Raw genomic sequence first — 15,308 nt, 5'->3', positions numbered from 1 at the left:
ACGTCGCACACGAGCAGTCCTGCCACCAACATCCAGAGATGCAAATAGCTTCGGGATTTGGCTCATAATCGCAACCGTAGCGCCCTCTGTGGCCCAGCACCAGCACCACCTCCAACAACAACCAACCCCCGACCCCAGCACCCGATAGAGAGCCCATGCTGGAAACCTCGACTCGACTTGCTTGTGTGTGGCCTGGCAGCAGCATGTCACCATGCTCTTTCGGACCGCTCTTTGCCACTCGACATTACTTATCACCACATCCTTGCAGCAAATAGCGCACCTCCGCACCACTGCAACCGCTTTCTTCGCACCAGGCGCAATCTGCGCCCAAAGGGAAAAAACGAACGGAATGGACCACCTGCCCCGTCTGTCGCAGTGCAATGTTGTGTGCTGGATGCCGAAAACGACAGCCAGATTCGTTTCGGGCCAAGGACAGTTCTCATCAGTACGGCATATCACATTTCGTCCCGTCGTATCCGTTCCGGCTTTGACAAGTCAATCCTTTTTTAGCACTGACCCCCGGTTCCCGTGTTGTGAGTTCAGCGAGAACACTTTTCCCAGCCACTCTGACTTTTGTTGTACGCTGTTCAACCGGAGCAAGGGCACTGGTGTCCCCTGATCCAGAATTTCGCGGTCAAAAATTGAAATTTGCTCGTTGACTTCTGCGCTGATATTTGCGGTTGTTTTTCTATGGTATTGAATTTCTTCCGTTTCCGCCGCCGGCCCGGGGCTTACGGTTTACGGAGCCTCAAACAAGCGGGGTTGGTCCCCGGACCCGGACCCGGCCCGGAAGCTCCAATGCTCTCGCCAAGCCGGACCGGGGGCCTTGTGTTTTCTTGCGCGCAATCCATTCTAGAGTCCTGCCGCTCCGTGTAGCCGACTTCGCTTCGGTGTTGTACTGCATTTAGTTATCGTGACCGTTAGTTTTATTTTATTTTGAAGCATGTGCTGCACGGAGCTATCTCCGTCGTCGTACAGGACCGCGAGACCCTTAGGTGGTGTCCCGGTTCTTCAGTCATCAACGACCGCATTCTCGCTGGGCATGGAACCTGTGCTCCCAGATATGCAGAGATATCAGTACAGAGGGCGACACAGTGACTTTTGGTTCTACAATTATACAAGTATTTGTCTGATCGCTCGCACCAAAGTGTTCGGGCGTACCCAGTGCCTCGCCTTTTCCACGGCGTAGGTTGAGAACGCTTTGCCCTTATGATATAGTTCTGCTCCATATATTTCAGCGCAGTAACTTTCTCTGTTGCCACCGACGTCTTGGCTCCAAAGTTCTCTTCCAAAAGAAGCCTGCCAGTTCGTCAAGCTATCCATTCAGCTAAAGCCCGACTGTTACTGCCAAGTTGGCCGCGATACCACTGTAGAGCAGACTTCCCTCAGCAGGTCTCTCGACTGCGTGCGAAATGTTGGCAAGGCTGCTTCCGGAACTGGTCTGGCAACGGCCAGATCGCCGGCCTTGACGAATACAAAACTGCCTGCCCGAGAGACTCGCCTGTTGCTCACGTACACCTGGCCCCCAAACTGAGCGCGGGAAGGGAAGCAAGGAGGCTTTTGTTCTCGAAACCCATCGTTGAAATACAGTGCCGTCACTATGATGTCGACATCTTCCTCTCCCCCTTGCTGATTGAGACACAGAGAGTATTAGTTTATTTACTCACGATCCCTGGTTCTTCTTTTTCAAGAAGGTTTAATGTTCGCTTTGGAAAGTGAGCTTTGCCATGCTGTCAAACCACAAGACGCTCGAGAATACAAAGCTTTGTTTCATGGAGTGATTCGACCAAACTGTGTGATCTAATTGTGTCAAGATGGGCGGTTCTACCCGAGAAAAGGCAACATCCACCTCCCATGTGTCGATGCCATCCCTGACAAACACACCAAACATCCCATTAAACCCCCCAACATCTCTACCCCGATCCCCGCTTGACAAAGTCTGCTAACCTTTTAATCCCCCTCCCCTTCCTCTTCAAACTCCTCAAAGGTGACCTGGGCTCCTCACCCCACCTAAACCGTTCCTCATCCTCCGTCGTCACAGAAGAGATGCTCTCCGGTTCCTCCACCACCGCAACCTTTTCCTTCCCCTTCCCCTTCCCCTTCGCTTCCTCTTCCTCTTTCTCTTTCTCTTTAGCAGCAAGACGCTCCAGCCGTCCCTTCAACCACTCCTCCTCTGCCCGATCCGCATCCTGTCTCCTCTTTCTGGCGGTTTGCATGTCGTTCAGCATCTGCTCCACCTCTTTGCGGGTCGCCTGCTCGTCTTCGTCTGCGTCCTCGTCAGAAAAGGCTTCAAACACTGCCTCGTGGTTGCCAGCAGCTTCGTCGCCGTCTATGCTCTGGATCTCCCAGTCTTCATCTGTGCTGTCGTGGCTGTCGGGATGGGATGTTTTCCCGGGGGAGGGCGCAGTTTGCGCAGAGGAGTTGGTGGTCGGGATGGTGGGATCTGTGGGGTTGCCTGAACAATAGACTCGGATGCCCTCGCCTAGTTGCTCGTTTTGTTGCCGGTCTGGACCTTGATTGTAGTACTGCCTTTCCCGTTGGTTCCGACTCTGGGTCTCTTCTTGAACATGGTCTTGTTTCTGGTCTGGAGCTTGTCCATGCCCCTGCTCCTGGTCCTGCGCCTGTCCTTGATCTCCGTCTTGATGCTCTTGCCCGCCAACGCCATCACCAGCACCCTCGTCGTTCTCGGAGATAGCGCCCGTGTCGGGATTGGCATCGGGGATATACACAGGCCTGTCAGGTGGCGGTCGCGAACCAGAGGGCGGTGGGCTAGGCGGCGGACTGGGGGCCGGACTGGGAGCTGGACCAAGAGATGAAAACCTCTGGGCAGCCTTCTTTGCTCTCTTGTTGACAGACTTTGCCAACTTGTCCTGCTCCTCTTTGCTAGACCTTGGCTTGGACATGCTCTGCCGTCTTGATGGACCTTCTCCGGCTGGACCTCCAAACCCCGAATTCTTCCTTGTCGGTTTCGACAGTTTATCATGTGGCGGCTGGGTGACAAAATCATCCAAAACAACGTGGGGCCGCACGGTGCCATGTATAGTTGTGTGTTCCTTGACACCGCCCTCTGGATAACTCGGTGGCGCTTCGCTGGTGTCTCTAGCTTTGCCCTTTTCCCTGCTTCTGCTTCTGCTTATCCTTACAGTCGACTCGCCCGATTCATTTCCTGCATCGGCAACCTCATAGGAACCGGATTTGACGTGAATTCTCGTCCTGGACCGGTGCTGCTCTCCAGTTGTAGGGCGCACTACTGGGGTCTCATGCACGCCTTCTACGTCGATGACATACGCCTTGACCTTCTGAGGATCGTCCTTGCTATCGAGAATGACCGTCAACTTGTGCCCTTTGAGAAGATCTGGAGGGAAGCTAAGCTTGGGCAAGCCCTCTTCCACATCGAAACTCGGCTTCCCATCGACACTGTCACCATTATCCTCGGCTTCCAGGCTACCAGAAGGGTTGTTTTCTTCGGGAATGATACCATTCGCGGTGTCAGCCGTCTTGTTCACTTTAGCATGACTGCGTTCCGGTAAGACATCCACAGTGTGCCGCCTACGTATCCCAGTGTTTGGGCCCGGATCTCCCTTATTCACGTTCGAGCCGCCATTGGCATCAGTGGTCTCTGGTGCAACAGGCTTCGATGCTTGGCCAGGACCGCCCTCTTTTGTTTCGGGAGCCACAGTATCATTGACAGGAGTCGAACTGTTGACTTTGGGCGCACTGTCACCAGGAACAGCAGGCTTTCCGGATGGTGGAGGGATCGACTGCTCATTAGGGTCGTTCTTGCCAGTATTCGGTGCTCCATCACTTCCCGGAAATAGCCACTGTGAAACTTTGTCCGAACTCGCCTGCGCGTCGCCGCCAACCCGAGTCTGATGACCTTTCACCCTGATGGTGACGTCCTCATCGTCGGTTGAAGGAGGGGGCCGAGAGTTTGCAAGACGTTGGGCATCCTCTTGCCACGTAGCAGGCCATCCAGCCACCTCCACGTCCGGCCACACCCCGTTAGGCGCCGTTGGAGGTTGGTTTGTCTGATAGTCTTGGGACGGCATCCCGGAAGCAGGCGGCGGCGCTGGCGGCGATGGAGTGTAAAAGTCAAAGGGGTTTGGTGTCCCGGCAACGTTGGCGGGCCCGGGTCCTTGTAGCCAAGGATATGTCCCGACATAGGGAGCAACATTGTGATGCACGGCATTTGGATTTTGTGGCTGTCCGTACGCGGTCGGGTAGTAGGAGTATGGGTAGTTGGAAGGCTGGTGGCTATGAAATGGATCGTTATGAGCTGGGTAGTTGGGATTTGGGTAGTTGGGATTTGGGTAGTTGGGATTTGGGTAGATGAAGGGATACGGATATCCTGAAGCATGTTGTTGTCCAGAGATGAAGGGACTGTATCTCGGAATGCCGTCAACATTGTCTCTTGCCTTATTATCTGCTGTTGGCTTATCGTCGGTCGGGTTGTGTAATGCCAGCATCGGCATCGGGACTATCGAGGGGGCGTCGAGTTGAAGCTTCTGTCTTGCGAAATCTATGATATAAGACGGAAGCTTTGGGCCACACACGTTGAAGGCTGCCTGAAGAAGTTCGGATGAAAGATTTTCATTTTGAGGGGTAGGCTGCCGATTATCCTCGCGAATATCGGAACGGAGAAGGGTTTGCGCAGGAAGAACAGCGCTGGCCCATCTTAGTGTTGCATTTTCACAGTTCTCGTTCCTTGTGGGATCAAAATTGGTGGGACTTATTCCCAAGTCTTGCAGCTCATTCGACTCGTTCAAGAGTAAATAAGTCGACAGTCGCGTGGCGAGGTAGCCTTCAGTATCCCCCTGGATTTCGAGCTGGAGGCGACAGAGATCTGACATGGACCTTCCCGGGTTTTGGGAAAAAAGGATCAGAATTTTCAAGGCCTCTGCTTTGAGGAAGTAGTCTCCAATGGCATCGGCGGTGGCTACCACAACTTCTGCGGTATGGCGTTGTGCTGGGCTAGATCGAGTGAAGAACATGTCCCATGAAGGCCTTTCCAGCCCGTTTTTCGGAACATAGATGGGCAAATGTATTCCGTTCTTTTGTTTGAGCTCGAGACCGTCAAAGTCCTTGAGGTGAATCCCGTCAGGTCGCTCTGGAGCAGCCGTCTTCTCGAGCACTGCTTTGACAAGTAGCCATTGTAGAAAGGGCCTGCTTCGCATGAACCCCTCATCGTGGTCTTGAATGGAGCGTGCTAAGATCGTGGCATATTCGAGTAAAAGGTGGTTGCGAACGTCCATTTCCTTGTTGTGATCTTGAAGTATCAGTGAGGTAAAAAGGTCAAGGAGACCCAACGCCGATGGTTCGTCGTAGCTCGTCCGAATCCAGTCATTAGAAATTAACTCCATAATTTTGGGAAGGTAACTGGTCCCGAAAAACATGGCTGACGTGTCCTGCCAGCCAAACACAGATGTGGCAGCCACCAAAAGATCTCTGGCATCCCAGATGCTATCTTCTGCGGTGATCTCGCGATAAAGGCGGCTCCAATCGAAAAGATGCTTTGCGTAAATCTTGGGCACGTCAATAATGCCTTCATGTGTACAGGCCTCCAAGCGGTGCAACACCCGCAGGCACAAACTCAGTAGTTGTATCTAGGAAATGGTCAACATACGATCCTCAAGGATGTGATGCAAGAGATTACATGTTTCTTACCTCTGTTGATCCTATGACTTGTTCGGTGCTGAGGGCTTTCAGCGTGTTTTCCACAATCTGCCACGCCATCTGTATGTAGTTTGGAAAGTGCCGCTGCGACAAGAGATCCAGCAGAGCATAGTTCGCTGCCAGCTTGCCTCTGTTCAGCTCATCCATACTCTCCTCTCCGACAGGAGGCAGAAATTCGGGCAGTAGCCGCATATCTCGGAATAGCTTCAAGTTTCCAGATGAAACCAGCATTTCTGCGTACTGAACCCGGATGTACGGGATGGTGCTGTAGCGTTCAAGGTTTTGCTTGAAGTATTCTTGCGCGTCTTTGAACCGGCCGAGCCGCCTGAGTCGGCAAAACTCCTCGAGATCACTGTCCCAGTCTTCTTCGATATCAAACTCGAGCCGGATCGTCATATTTTTGGTTGATTGTGAGGGGTCATGAACGAGGTCAACAGGTCGCTCATAAACATCATGATTTGATGGCTGGCTTTCCTGGTCCTCGTCGCTTATATCTGAATATTCCGAGCTCTGGCTAAATGTTCCCCCTATTGATGTTGAGCGGTCCTGTAAATAAGTAGGCACATACTCGTAAGGGGGCGGTCTGAAATCTGGAATCCGTCGGTTTCTGCGAGACTGTTCTCGTCGTGGTTGCGTCCGAAGTTGCAGAACAGGCGGTCTCATACGAGATTCGACATTGAAGGGGTCCTCATGTAAGTGACCTGTACGTGGTTCCCTGCCAGACTGGTGTGCCGTTGGTTCCTCTTGTGCTGGCCTTCGTCTTGCTCTAGATACTGGCCGAACCGTGACAAGAGACCGATTGCGTTGCTCGGGGCCCTCGTGACCCATCTGATCCCAGTAGTTCACCGGCCCAGTAGTTTGTTCCCTCGCCTCCGAGATATAAGTATTTGCCCTGCCTAGATTTTGTACCCAGGTTGGACGCGGAGGCGTCGGGGAATTTGGAAAAGAAAGCGGTGAAGGAGACCGGCGCCGTTCCCGTGAAGCAGAGCTCGCCTGTTGCCGTTGACGTCCCGTTTCCCAATCCTGTCCCCCTTGATCTTGTGCTGAGCGCTTTGGTCGCCGCGGCCGCTCCGGCTGCTGCTGTTGACGAGGTGGCAGGCCATAGAACTTCCCATGTTTAGGGGCTCTTGGTGCTACGCTGCCGTTGCGAACCGTCGTAGAAGACAAGCCTTGTCTTTCATTCTCATCTTCATGATAATGCTCACTGTCGACGATATCATCCAGGTCGACGCTATCGTCTGAGTAGGATGACCTCGACATGGCGCAAACAGAGTGGCCGAAAGGAGAAGCACGAAGAGATAGACCGTGACGGCCAGTATCAGAGCCTTCCTATGCCTATTTCTGCTGGTTGCGTTCTTCCAAAGTCTTTGCGAAACTCTGTCTTGATGCCATGCGGGGGGGTGGGCACTACATGGAGCGTCTCGCAGCCTTGCCGAGAGCCCATGAGACGCTGTTCCGCAGCATACCCTGAAGAAGTAAGCAGCGCCAATTCGAAACGAGAAGGCTGCATCTCTGGCGAATCGCAGGGGCTTGGCCAAGCTGGCTCGCATCAAGACGACCCGCCTGTGCAGCTCAAGGGAGGCATCCATGTTGCACAGCCTGCACCAGCACAAATCCCCCGCGGCCCAAATGTTGTGTTATCATCGTTAGCACCCCGCTACATCTGTTCGAAAAGTCCGCAGCATCAGGCCTGAGTTGAGCTTTTGTGATTCCCACGTGTCTTGGGCCCAGCCAACCAAGCTCCTGATGTCGACAATGGACGACACATGGACCTCACCCGAGCTGAAGGTCAAAAAGCGTGGGAGATATGGACGGCGCGATTATGAACGATTCGACCATATAGCCTCATCCCACATGCGAGCAGGCCGTGGAAGCATTGGCAAAGTCGAGGTTGATTGCCGCTTCATGTTCACCAAATCCCGCTGGGGTGTACTTGGGGAGTCACAAAACCCAGCTGGCATATTGTACCTCGATCTAGACTTTCACCAACCCCCAGACTGCAAACTCGAGTCAGCAACTGTATCTGTGAAATTGACCGAGGAAGATGGCGAAGACGCACGCATTGAGCATCGCTCCTCTTGCCCAGTCAAATTCACCGACCATTACGGCCCAAAACACATCCGCGGCCGAGAAACCTTGGTCCAAACGAGAAAGCTCGTCAATCGAACGCCAAATGTCAACGTGTTGGGATATGGTGCCGGTGGGCTGGGTATCGACAAAGAAAAGACCGTGACTGGGGGGAGTCGCTGGAACTTTGAGGGTCATATCTCCTCGACGAAGGGCTCGATCTGGTACAACACTTTGAAATGGGAGCTGAAGGAGAACACATTTGAGTATCAACCATCACACAACAACCTTATCCACACAGCCTTCGTGCTCGAGCACAATGCGACGCGGTTCTATATGACGGTCGAGATTAGCGGAAAACTCTCCAAGTTCTCAGACGAGTTCATGAAGATGTTCAAGTTCCGTGACGGGAAAAAGGAAATAGTTACCAAGATTGAATGGGCAAACGGTTACTCATGCCCGCTCCGGCTGGATCGAATGGCTCGTGAGCTGCATCTGCAGATGGAGTACGAAAACATGGCGAGGATCCCGATGGAAATGCCCGATGCTTTGCCAGCACATTATCGGCCTGTGGCCACGTCTCCAATGCCGCCGGTATACCATCCGCCACAACCCAGTGTCGAGACAATGCCACCAACGGGGAGGATAGAGGAAGTGTCGTCGGGAAACATCGACGGAAATGTCAGGATATCACAACCGGACCGCCCTCCTCCACTTCCCGCCAGCGATTCTCTAGACAGCTTGCGAATAGCATCGGGGCTCATTCCTCCGCCAGTAGCTCACGAACAAGCCAGTCCCGAGGCAGATCAAGTCTCGGAAACTTTGGGCTCCACCACTTGTGTAAACTCGTCCGAGGATGCCGATGAGGATGAACAGAGCGGCAGCGGGAACAGTTCGAGTACTGAGAGCACGGCTGCGGAAGAAACCAAGGAGGTTAGACCACAAAAAGGTAGCCCAGTGGATATGGGTAACCCGGTCTCGATATGGCTGAGAGGCATCATGCTGGTGTGGTTGGCCATGCTGGCTCGCGCAATTGGTGCGTCAGTGGTGGAAGCAACGTCGAATCCCAAGGTAAAGATGATCGAAGGCGAAAAGATTGAAAGGAGAAAAGGACCGAAAAGTGCATTACGTTCAACAACGCCTAAAAAAAAGGCAACATCAACAGGAACTTGAAGGAGAGAGGGACTCGGAAGTCATGTATTCTCGACCCCACCCCCAAACTGTCACAGACCACACGGTAACAAACGGAGGAGGTTAGAGGATGATGGCAGAAAGATGGCGAGAAAAGAGGCGTGCTCTTTTGTTGATAGTAAATAGCTAGTGTATAATATGGGGGTTGAAGTGGCTGTACGATCCATGATCGATGATTTGATGTTTAAAGCTGATTTTTCGTATTTTTGAATTTCTCAATGTTGAGCCTTTGGTTGATGTTTCAGAGGTCAGTGCGCTCCGGCCAGGAAATACAGCACACTAACATAGTGCTACCTACCCCACACCCCAGTCTGTTAGCCAATCTCTCATCACACTGCAGGCATTCCATTGGAACTAACGGCTCGCGAGAGGGCATCAACACTTCCATATCAGCGGACAGATAGGCACCCAGCCTTCGACTTAACGGCGAGACGCGAGTTTGATATTCGACAACAGCGACATAATTCACAAGGAGGCCGGCAAAGAGAGCCTGGGATCTCGTCACGATTCCCGATACCACTCAAGCGTTGACACTCACATCGCTCTCTACACCTGTCCTCTCCGTCCCCAGTGTGATTTCATCAACCAAGCGAAAGAAGCCCCATATATACAATGGCGGACCTTTTATATGATCTTCTTTTACCGTCAGCGTCGTCTTCATCCCCAACGACGACTCCCGATGCGAGTTTACTCGAGTACCTCACAACACTGGCGTCCCAGCCATTATCATCACTCGAATCAAGCGAACCTCAAGCGCTCGCACACTCATCTCACGCGCTCCTGCTCTCACTTCAGTCGCTTTCCAAGAAATCTCACAAGCAGATCATCGAATCGGCAACTCATCACGCGTCACTCCGCACTACGTTGCCTGCCCTGGCAGCAAGCACCGCTGAGCTGCGAAATGCCCTCCCAAAGCTGGATAGTGAAGCAGTGCGGTTCGCAACCACCTACAACAGAGACAGCGACAATGATGTTCTCGCCCGGCGAAAAAAGGCATTGCTTCTCTCGCGCAACGTCGAGCGGCTCGTCGACGTCCTCGAGCTACCGCCCCTCCTCTCCTCGTCTATCTCGACAGCCCCAGTCAACTACTCCTCAGCACTGGACTTGAACGGTCATATCCGGCGACTGCACTCGCTCTACCCAAAGTCACCTCTTGTTACATCCATCTCCGCCGAGGCTGACGATGTCATGCGAAATATGGCGGCCAACCTCATCCTCTCTCTCAAAGCTCCTGGTCTCAAACTCCCTGCTGCCCTCCGAACCATCAGCTGGCTTCGCAGAGTCTTGCCGGATTTGGAGGCAGTTGCCACTGCACCAACAAACAACGGCTCAAAGAGTAGCGATGCTCGGGAGAGGGCGCTGGGGGCAGTGTTGCTTGTCTGCCGCCTGGCAACCCTTATGACAATGCTCGAAGCCCTCGAACCACTTAGGGAACTCGCCGATCAGGAAAAGGCCCGCCAAAAGGCCATTGGCAGCGGAAACGCCTGGTCTGGTGGGCAGCAGACGGAAAAATATCTGAAGCGGTACATTGAGATCTTCCGTGAGCAGAGTTTTGCTATCGTGAACATGTTCCTCAAGCTGTTTCCGACTACCACGGCGGTGGCAACAGATGGGCCAGCAGCGGCAACTGGGAGCGATGACCCACTGGAGCCAATTCCATCTGCGCTTGCTACTTTCCCTCTCTACTTGGTCGACATGCTATTGGAGACCCTCCGCGTGTATTTGCCTACCGTGAAAGACCAGGGAGCGAGGGACAGTCTGCTCACTCAGGTTCTGTATTGCGCAGGAAGTTTGGAAAGATTGGGAGGTGATTTTGGGTTGTTTTTGGCGAGCTTGGATGTTGGACCAGAGGCGGAGGAGGAGTGGGTTGAGGTTGTCAAGAGACACAAGGCGTTGGCTGGGAGGCTGGAGTCTATCGTGGGGGAGCAGAAGAAGGGGTGATTGGGAGACTGTGACAACTACAAGTTACAGAAGCGGGCGATATGACGGTTCATCAGATGATAATATCATTATAATTCCATTCTGATTATCACCTTGTTTTTCTTTTTCTTTTTTTTTTTTTTTTTTTTTTTTCAGCTCCCCCTTGGGCGTCACTCGGCATTGGTGGAACCCCCGGGGCCGAGTAGATTGCTCGGGTCAACCCGGCAACTCCGGGGCGGACCGGACGGCGGGGTAGTTCCCCACCTCGATTGATCGGGGACCGAAAAAATTACAGGATTCCCATGCCGTCATAGGCCCTGTCTTCCAAAGCGGATTTACCGCAAACCCCAACCTTTTCATCTGAACTGAACACCAGGTCAGCACCCTCAACGGCGCATTCACTTTTTTCGAGGTTCTTCAACAGCATGGCGTCTCCTATATAAAATCATTTCATACTATGGCTGGTCCACAACCCAGACGCCTCTGCCACCATCTCTAAAGCATCGTGACAGCCGACGAAACGCCACAGCAGCGCGATCTCAGGCCACTACCTCCTGACACCGCAACCATCGCTGGGAAGAGAATCTCGGACCAGGAACAGACCCAACCCGCGATCCGCGCAAATCACTTCCACCCAGCGCAACCATGTCCGATGGCGCCCGCAAGACGTCTCCGAAGTCGAGTACGGTTTTCTCCCCCTTCCCATCCTCGCTCAATCTAACCATCTTTCCCCCCTTCAGCCTTCCACTTCCTAGCCGGCCTCTCCTCCGGCATAACCTCCGCCGTCCTCCTCCAACCAATCGACCTCCTCAAAACCCGCGTCCAGCAACGAACCTCCCACTCCACCCCGCATCACCCCCACGGCGCCTCGGCCCTCCGCCTCGCCCTCGCCGAAATCCGCTCGGCTCCTCACCTCCTCCCAGCCCTATGGCGCGGTGCCGTTCCCTCGGCCTTGCGAACCGGCTTCGGCTCCGCAATCTACTTCACCTCCCTCAACTCAATCCGTCACCGTCTGTCCTCTCCAGCGTTAGCCAACGCGAATAACCACTCCTCCACCCTCCCGAAACTTTCCCACATCGCCAATTTGACATCGGGAGCAGTAGCCAGGAGTTTCGCGGGGTTTATTCTCATGCCTTTGACGGTGCTGAAGGTGAGATATGAGTCGACATTGTACAACTACAACTCCCTCCCCCGCGCAGCGCTAGACATCTATCGACACGAGGGCATCCGTGGGTTCTTCTCCGGCTTTGGCGCCACCGCTATCCGGGACGCTCCCTATGCTGGTCTCTACATATTATTCTACGAACAGTCCAAAAAGCACCTCTCCAACCTCTACATGGACAAATCCGGAACCGGAGGCGCAGCCACAATCAACTTTGCCAGCGCGATATTCTCCGGGGCGGTCTGCTCGGCGATCAGCAACCCGTTTGATGCGGTTAAGACGAGGATTCAGCTTCAGCCGGATGGCTACAGGAACATGGTGCATGCCGCCAAGAGGATGGTGAGCGAGGAAGGGCTGAGGAGCTTGATGGATGGGCTGGGGTTGAGGATGGGGAGGAAGGCGGCCAGTAGTGCGCTTGCTTGGACGGTGTATGAGGAGTTGATTAGACGGGCGGAGGGGAGCTGGACGAAGAAGGATGGGGTTAGGGGAGGGGAGAAGGAGGCGGGGAAGTTATAGGAGATACAGAGACGAGCTGTGTTTATGTGTCATGACATCTGTACACATATTTGGCCTCTACACTCATGTCATGGACGGATGGGGGATGCATTGTATTATATCAACGGAAAATCGGGGACATGTATGATGAATGCTGAAAGACAAAACCAAAGCAATTCTGTGATATTCAACTTTTCTGTGTAGTCATGCCTTGGAGTTAGAAGGACTTGGTATTTATACGAGAATAAACAAAACTATCTCAACTCGCAAAGAACATGTCAAAAAATAAATAAAAAAATCATCATATCTTCATCCCGTCATCATTCTCCCTCTTTTCCTACCCAATGTCGTATCCAATTCCTCCCCGACTAACAACTCTCCCAACCCTAACGTAATCGTCGAACAAAAAAAAAAGTTCCAAGGAGTGAGAAGAAAAGATGGGTATCCATCGCGACAGACAAGACCGAAAGAAGCCGAAAACAGTTCACGCGGGCCGGCCACCAGCCAAGTACATGAGCAAACTGGGGGACTTGGACCGACGGCGGCGGCGCACAAACTCGTACTTGTCGTCCTCCTCGCGGTGGTCCTTGATCTTGAGGACGACCTTCTCCTCCTTCCTCTTCTCGACGATGCGAATCTTTTTGGTGTGCTCCCAGAGCTGCTGCTGCTCCCACTCGGGCACCCAGCGCTTGATGAGGATGTAACCGGGCTCCTGTTGATGACATCATTATTAGCAATCAGGTCTTGGAAAAAGAGAAAAAAAAAAAAAAAGGTGAAAAGCGTACCGCATCCCACTCCCACTCGATCCTGAAATGGGCCAACGTCTCAATGTCCAAGTGCCTCAGGGACATTCTGGTGTAGGTCGGCCTGGCAATCTGATTGTCGTTGTCCCTCTCGCGTTCCCTTTCGCGTTCTCTCTCATCCTCCCTGTCCCTCTTCTCCTTGTCTTTCTTGATCTTCTCCTTCTTCAGGATGGCCTCAATGGCCTTCTCGTCGAGGCCGGAGTGGATGAGTTGCTCCTGGAGGCGGCGTTGGAACTCCTTCTCTCTGGCCTCCTCCTCAGCCTTCTCCTTGGCGATCCGCTCGGCTTCCTTGGCCTTCCACCGAGCAACAGCCTCTTCCTCCTCCTTCTCCCTCCTTGCCTTTTCCTCAGCAGCCTTCTTCTCCTCGGCGAGCTTCTTGAGCTCGATCTCCCGGGCGATCCGCTCTTCCTCCGCCTTGCGAGCCTTCTCAGCCTTGATCTTATCGAGCTCTGCCTTGGCCGCGCGGAATTCGGCGTCTTCTTTATAGTGCCTATCACGCTCCTCCTGCTCCTTCTGCCTCCTGAGCCTGTCCAGCTCAGCCTTGCCCATCTTGTACTCCTGCTCCTCCTCCTTCTGCTTCTCCCTCCTGGCTTCCTCCTCCTTCTTCTTTATCCGGTCAAGCTCGGCCTTGGCGTCTCTCAGCTGGCGCTCCTCCTCCTCGTGCCTCTCCCGCTTCATCTCCTCCTCACGACGCTTGATGCGGCCAATCTCATGCCGGAGCCTATCAAGCTCGTACTCATCGGTGTACTTCTCTCTGATCTGCCTCTCCTCCTCCTCCTTGAGGAACTTCTCGAGCTCATACCTCTGCCTAGCAGCCTCCGCCTCATCCTTTTCTCTCAATTGCTGAAGCCTGAGCCGGGTCTCCATCTGCTCCCGAGTTTCCATCTCCTCCTTTTCCTTGCGGTAGTGCGCCAGCTCCCAGCTGGCTTTGTCCCGCGAGGACGCCTCCGCCATGCGCTCCTGCTGGCGCTTGGCCTCTTTCTCACGGCGGTACTGCTCGAGCTCCCAGTCTGACTTGTTGCGGTTGGCCTTCTCCTCGGCCATCTCCTGCGCCCGCCTCGCCTCCTTTTCGCGGCGGAGCTGCTCCAGCTCCCAGTCGGACTTGTTCCGGTTGGCCTTCTCCTCGGCCATCTCCTCCCGCCGGCGGGCTTCGTCCTCGCGGCGGAGGCGCTCCAGCTCCCAGTCGGCCTGGGCCCGGCCAAACTTCTCGTCGTTGTAGCGATCGAGCTGGCGCTCCTGCTCCCTGCGCTCGTTGCTGACCTGCATGGCGCGGAGCTGCTCCCGGGCCCGCTCGAGCTCCCACCTTTCGCGGGCGTCTTCGAGGTGGGAGTGAGTGGACGAGGAACGGGAGTGGCCCACGCGGGAGTGGGAGCGGTGCCGCGAGTGGGAGTGGTGGTGGAAGCGGGAGGAGACATGGCTGGACTCGTCCGAGGAGGAGCTGGAGCCGCGGCGGGACCGACCTTGGCCTTGGTTGATCCTGTTCTGGTTGATCACCACGGCCGGAGGGGGAGGGGGCTGGGGAGGGCCGGCGACGATGGGAGGGGAGCGGCGCTCTCTTGAGCGGGCGCGGACCATGGTCATTTCTCGCTGGTCGGTTGAGTTGAGGAATGAAGGGCCCTGGAAGTAACCCGTGGGACCCGAAGGGCGAGTGTCCCGGGCATCGCGGACTACAGTCTGGATGAAATGAGGCGGGCCACCAGGAGGAGGAGGAGGGGGGCCAGGAGGCCCTCTAGACCGGTCGCGGGCAGCAGAATAACGCCTGTAGGTGATGTCGACGGACTCGTCGTCACTCGACAAGTAGGAAGACCGGGGCATGGTGGCGGTGGTAGTAGGTCTTTGTCGCTAAGGAAGCCGCGGTGAGTCAAGGGTGAAAAGATGAGAGGAGAGGCCAGAATGGGCCGTTCTTACGTATTGATCCCAGTCCCAAGAGAGAGGGTATGCTAAGCTCAAGCGTTGGGAGTGATATCCCCGAACCAAACACTTGGGCGATATGTCTA

At 54.3% G+C, this 15,308-nt stretch overlaps 5 protein-coding genes across 5 annotated transcripts; 3 read left to right on the top strand and 2 right to left on the bottom strand.

The window, feature by feature from the left end:
• Positions 1-1,850: 1,850 nt before the first annotated feature.
• Positions 1,851-9,158, bottom strand: QC762_118590 (uncharacterized protein). The gene is made up of 5 exons (XM_062886296.1): positions 8,169-9,158; positions 7,733-8,072; positions 5,665-7,670; positions 1,910-5,603; positions 1,851-1,867 (listed from the first exon to the last, which is right to left on the bottom strand). Exons 3-4 carry the CDS (start codon positions 6,931-6,933, stop codon positions 1,914-1,916), a joined length of 4,959 nt encoding a protein of 1,652 aa, XP_062749367.1. The 5' UTR covers positions 6,934-7,670; positions 7,733-8,072; positions 8,169-9,158; the 3' UTR covers positions 1,851-1,867; positions 1,910-1,913.
• QC762_118580 (uncharacterized protein) lies at positions 7,420-8,913 on the top strand (the record flags this gene model as incomplete). The annotated part of the gene is made up of 1 exon (XM_062886295.1): positions 7,420-8,913. The coding sequence occupies one exon, from the start codon at positions 7,420-7,422 to the stop codon at positions 8,911-8,913; it is 1,494 nt and encodes a 497-aa protein (XP_062749368.1).
• Positions 9,159-9,543: 385 nt separating the features above from the next.
• Positions 9,544-10,872, top strand: QC762_118570 (uncharacterized protein; the record flags this gene model as incomplete). Its single annotated transcript, XM_062886294.1, has 1 exon — positions 9,544-10,872. The coding sequence occupies one exon, from the start codon at positions 9,544-9,546 to the stop codon at positions 10,870-10,872; it is 1,329 nt and encodes a 442-aa protein (XP_062749366.1).
• Positions 10,873-11,209: 337 nt separating this feature from the next.
• MIC13 (MICOS complex subunit mic13) lies at positions 11,210-12,683 on the top strand. Its single transcript, XM_062886293.1, has 2 exons — positions 11,210-11,533; positions 11,592-12,683. Exons 1-2 carry the CDS (start codon positions 11,497-11,499, stop codon positions 12,527-12,529), a joined length of 975 nt encoding a protein of 324 aa, XP_062749365.1. The 5' UTR covers positions 11,210-11,496; the 3' UTR covers positions 12,530-12,683.
• Positions 12,684-12,992: 309 nt separating this feature from the next.
• QC762_118550 (uncharacterized protein) lies at positions 12,993-15,126 on the bottom strand (the record flags this gene model as incomplete). The annotated part of the gene is made up of 2 exons (XM_062886292.1): positions 12,993-13,220; positions 13,294-15,126. The coding sequence occupies 2 exons, from the start codon at positions 15,124-15,126 to the stop codon at positions 12,993-12,995; spliced, it is 2,061 nt and encodes a 686-aa protein (XP_062749364.1).
• Positions 15,127-15,308: the final 182 nt, after the last annotated feature.

Source organism: Podospora pseudocomata, assembly GCF_035222375.1.
Source record: "Podospora pseudocomata strain CBS 415.72m chromosome 1 map unlocalized CBS415.72m_1, whole genome shotgun sequence".
NCBI lineage: Eukaryota > Fungi > Ascomycota > Sordariomycetes > Sordariales > Podosporaceae > Podospora > Podospora pseudocomata.
This window is presented reverse-complemented; position numbering and strand designations above follow the sequence as displayed.

What these genes read in the sequence shown, in the direction of transcription:
- QC762_118590 (XM_062886296.1), bottom strand. Translation starts at nt 6,933, where the DNA reads ATGTCGAGGTCATCCTACTCAGACGATAGCGTCGACCTGGATGATATC. An exon ending in AAGTCATAGGATCAACAGAG is followed by an intron (nt 5,604 to 5,664) that starts GTAAGAAACATG and finishes ACCATTTCCTAG; the next exon opens with ATACAACTACTGAGTTTGTG.
- MIC13 (XM_062886293.1), top strand. Translation starts at nt 11,497, where the DNA reads ATGTCCGATGGCGCCCGCAAGACGTCTCCGAAGTCGA. An exon ending in CAAGACGTCTCCGAAGTCGA is followed by an intron (nt 11,534 to 11,591) that starts GTACGGTTTTCT and finishes TCCCCCCTTCAG; the next exon opens with CCTTCCACTTCCTAGCCGGC.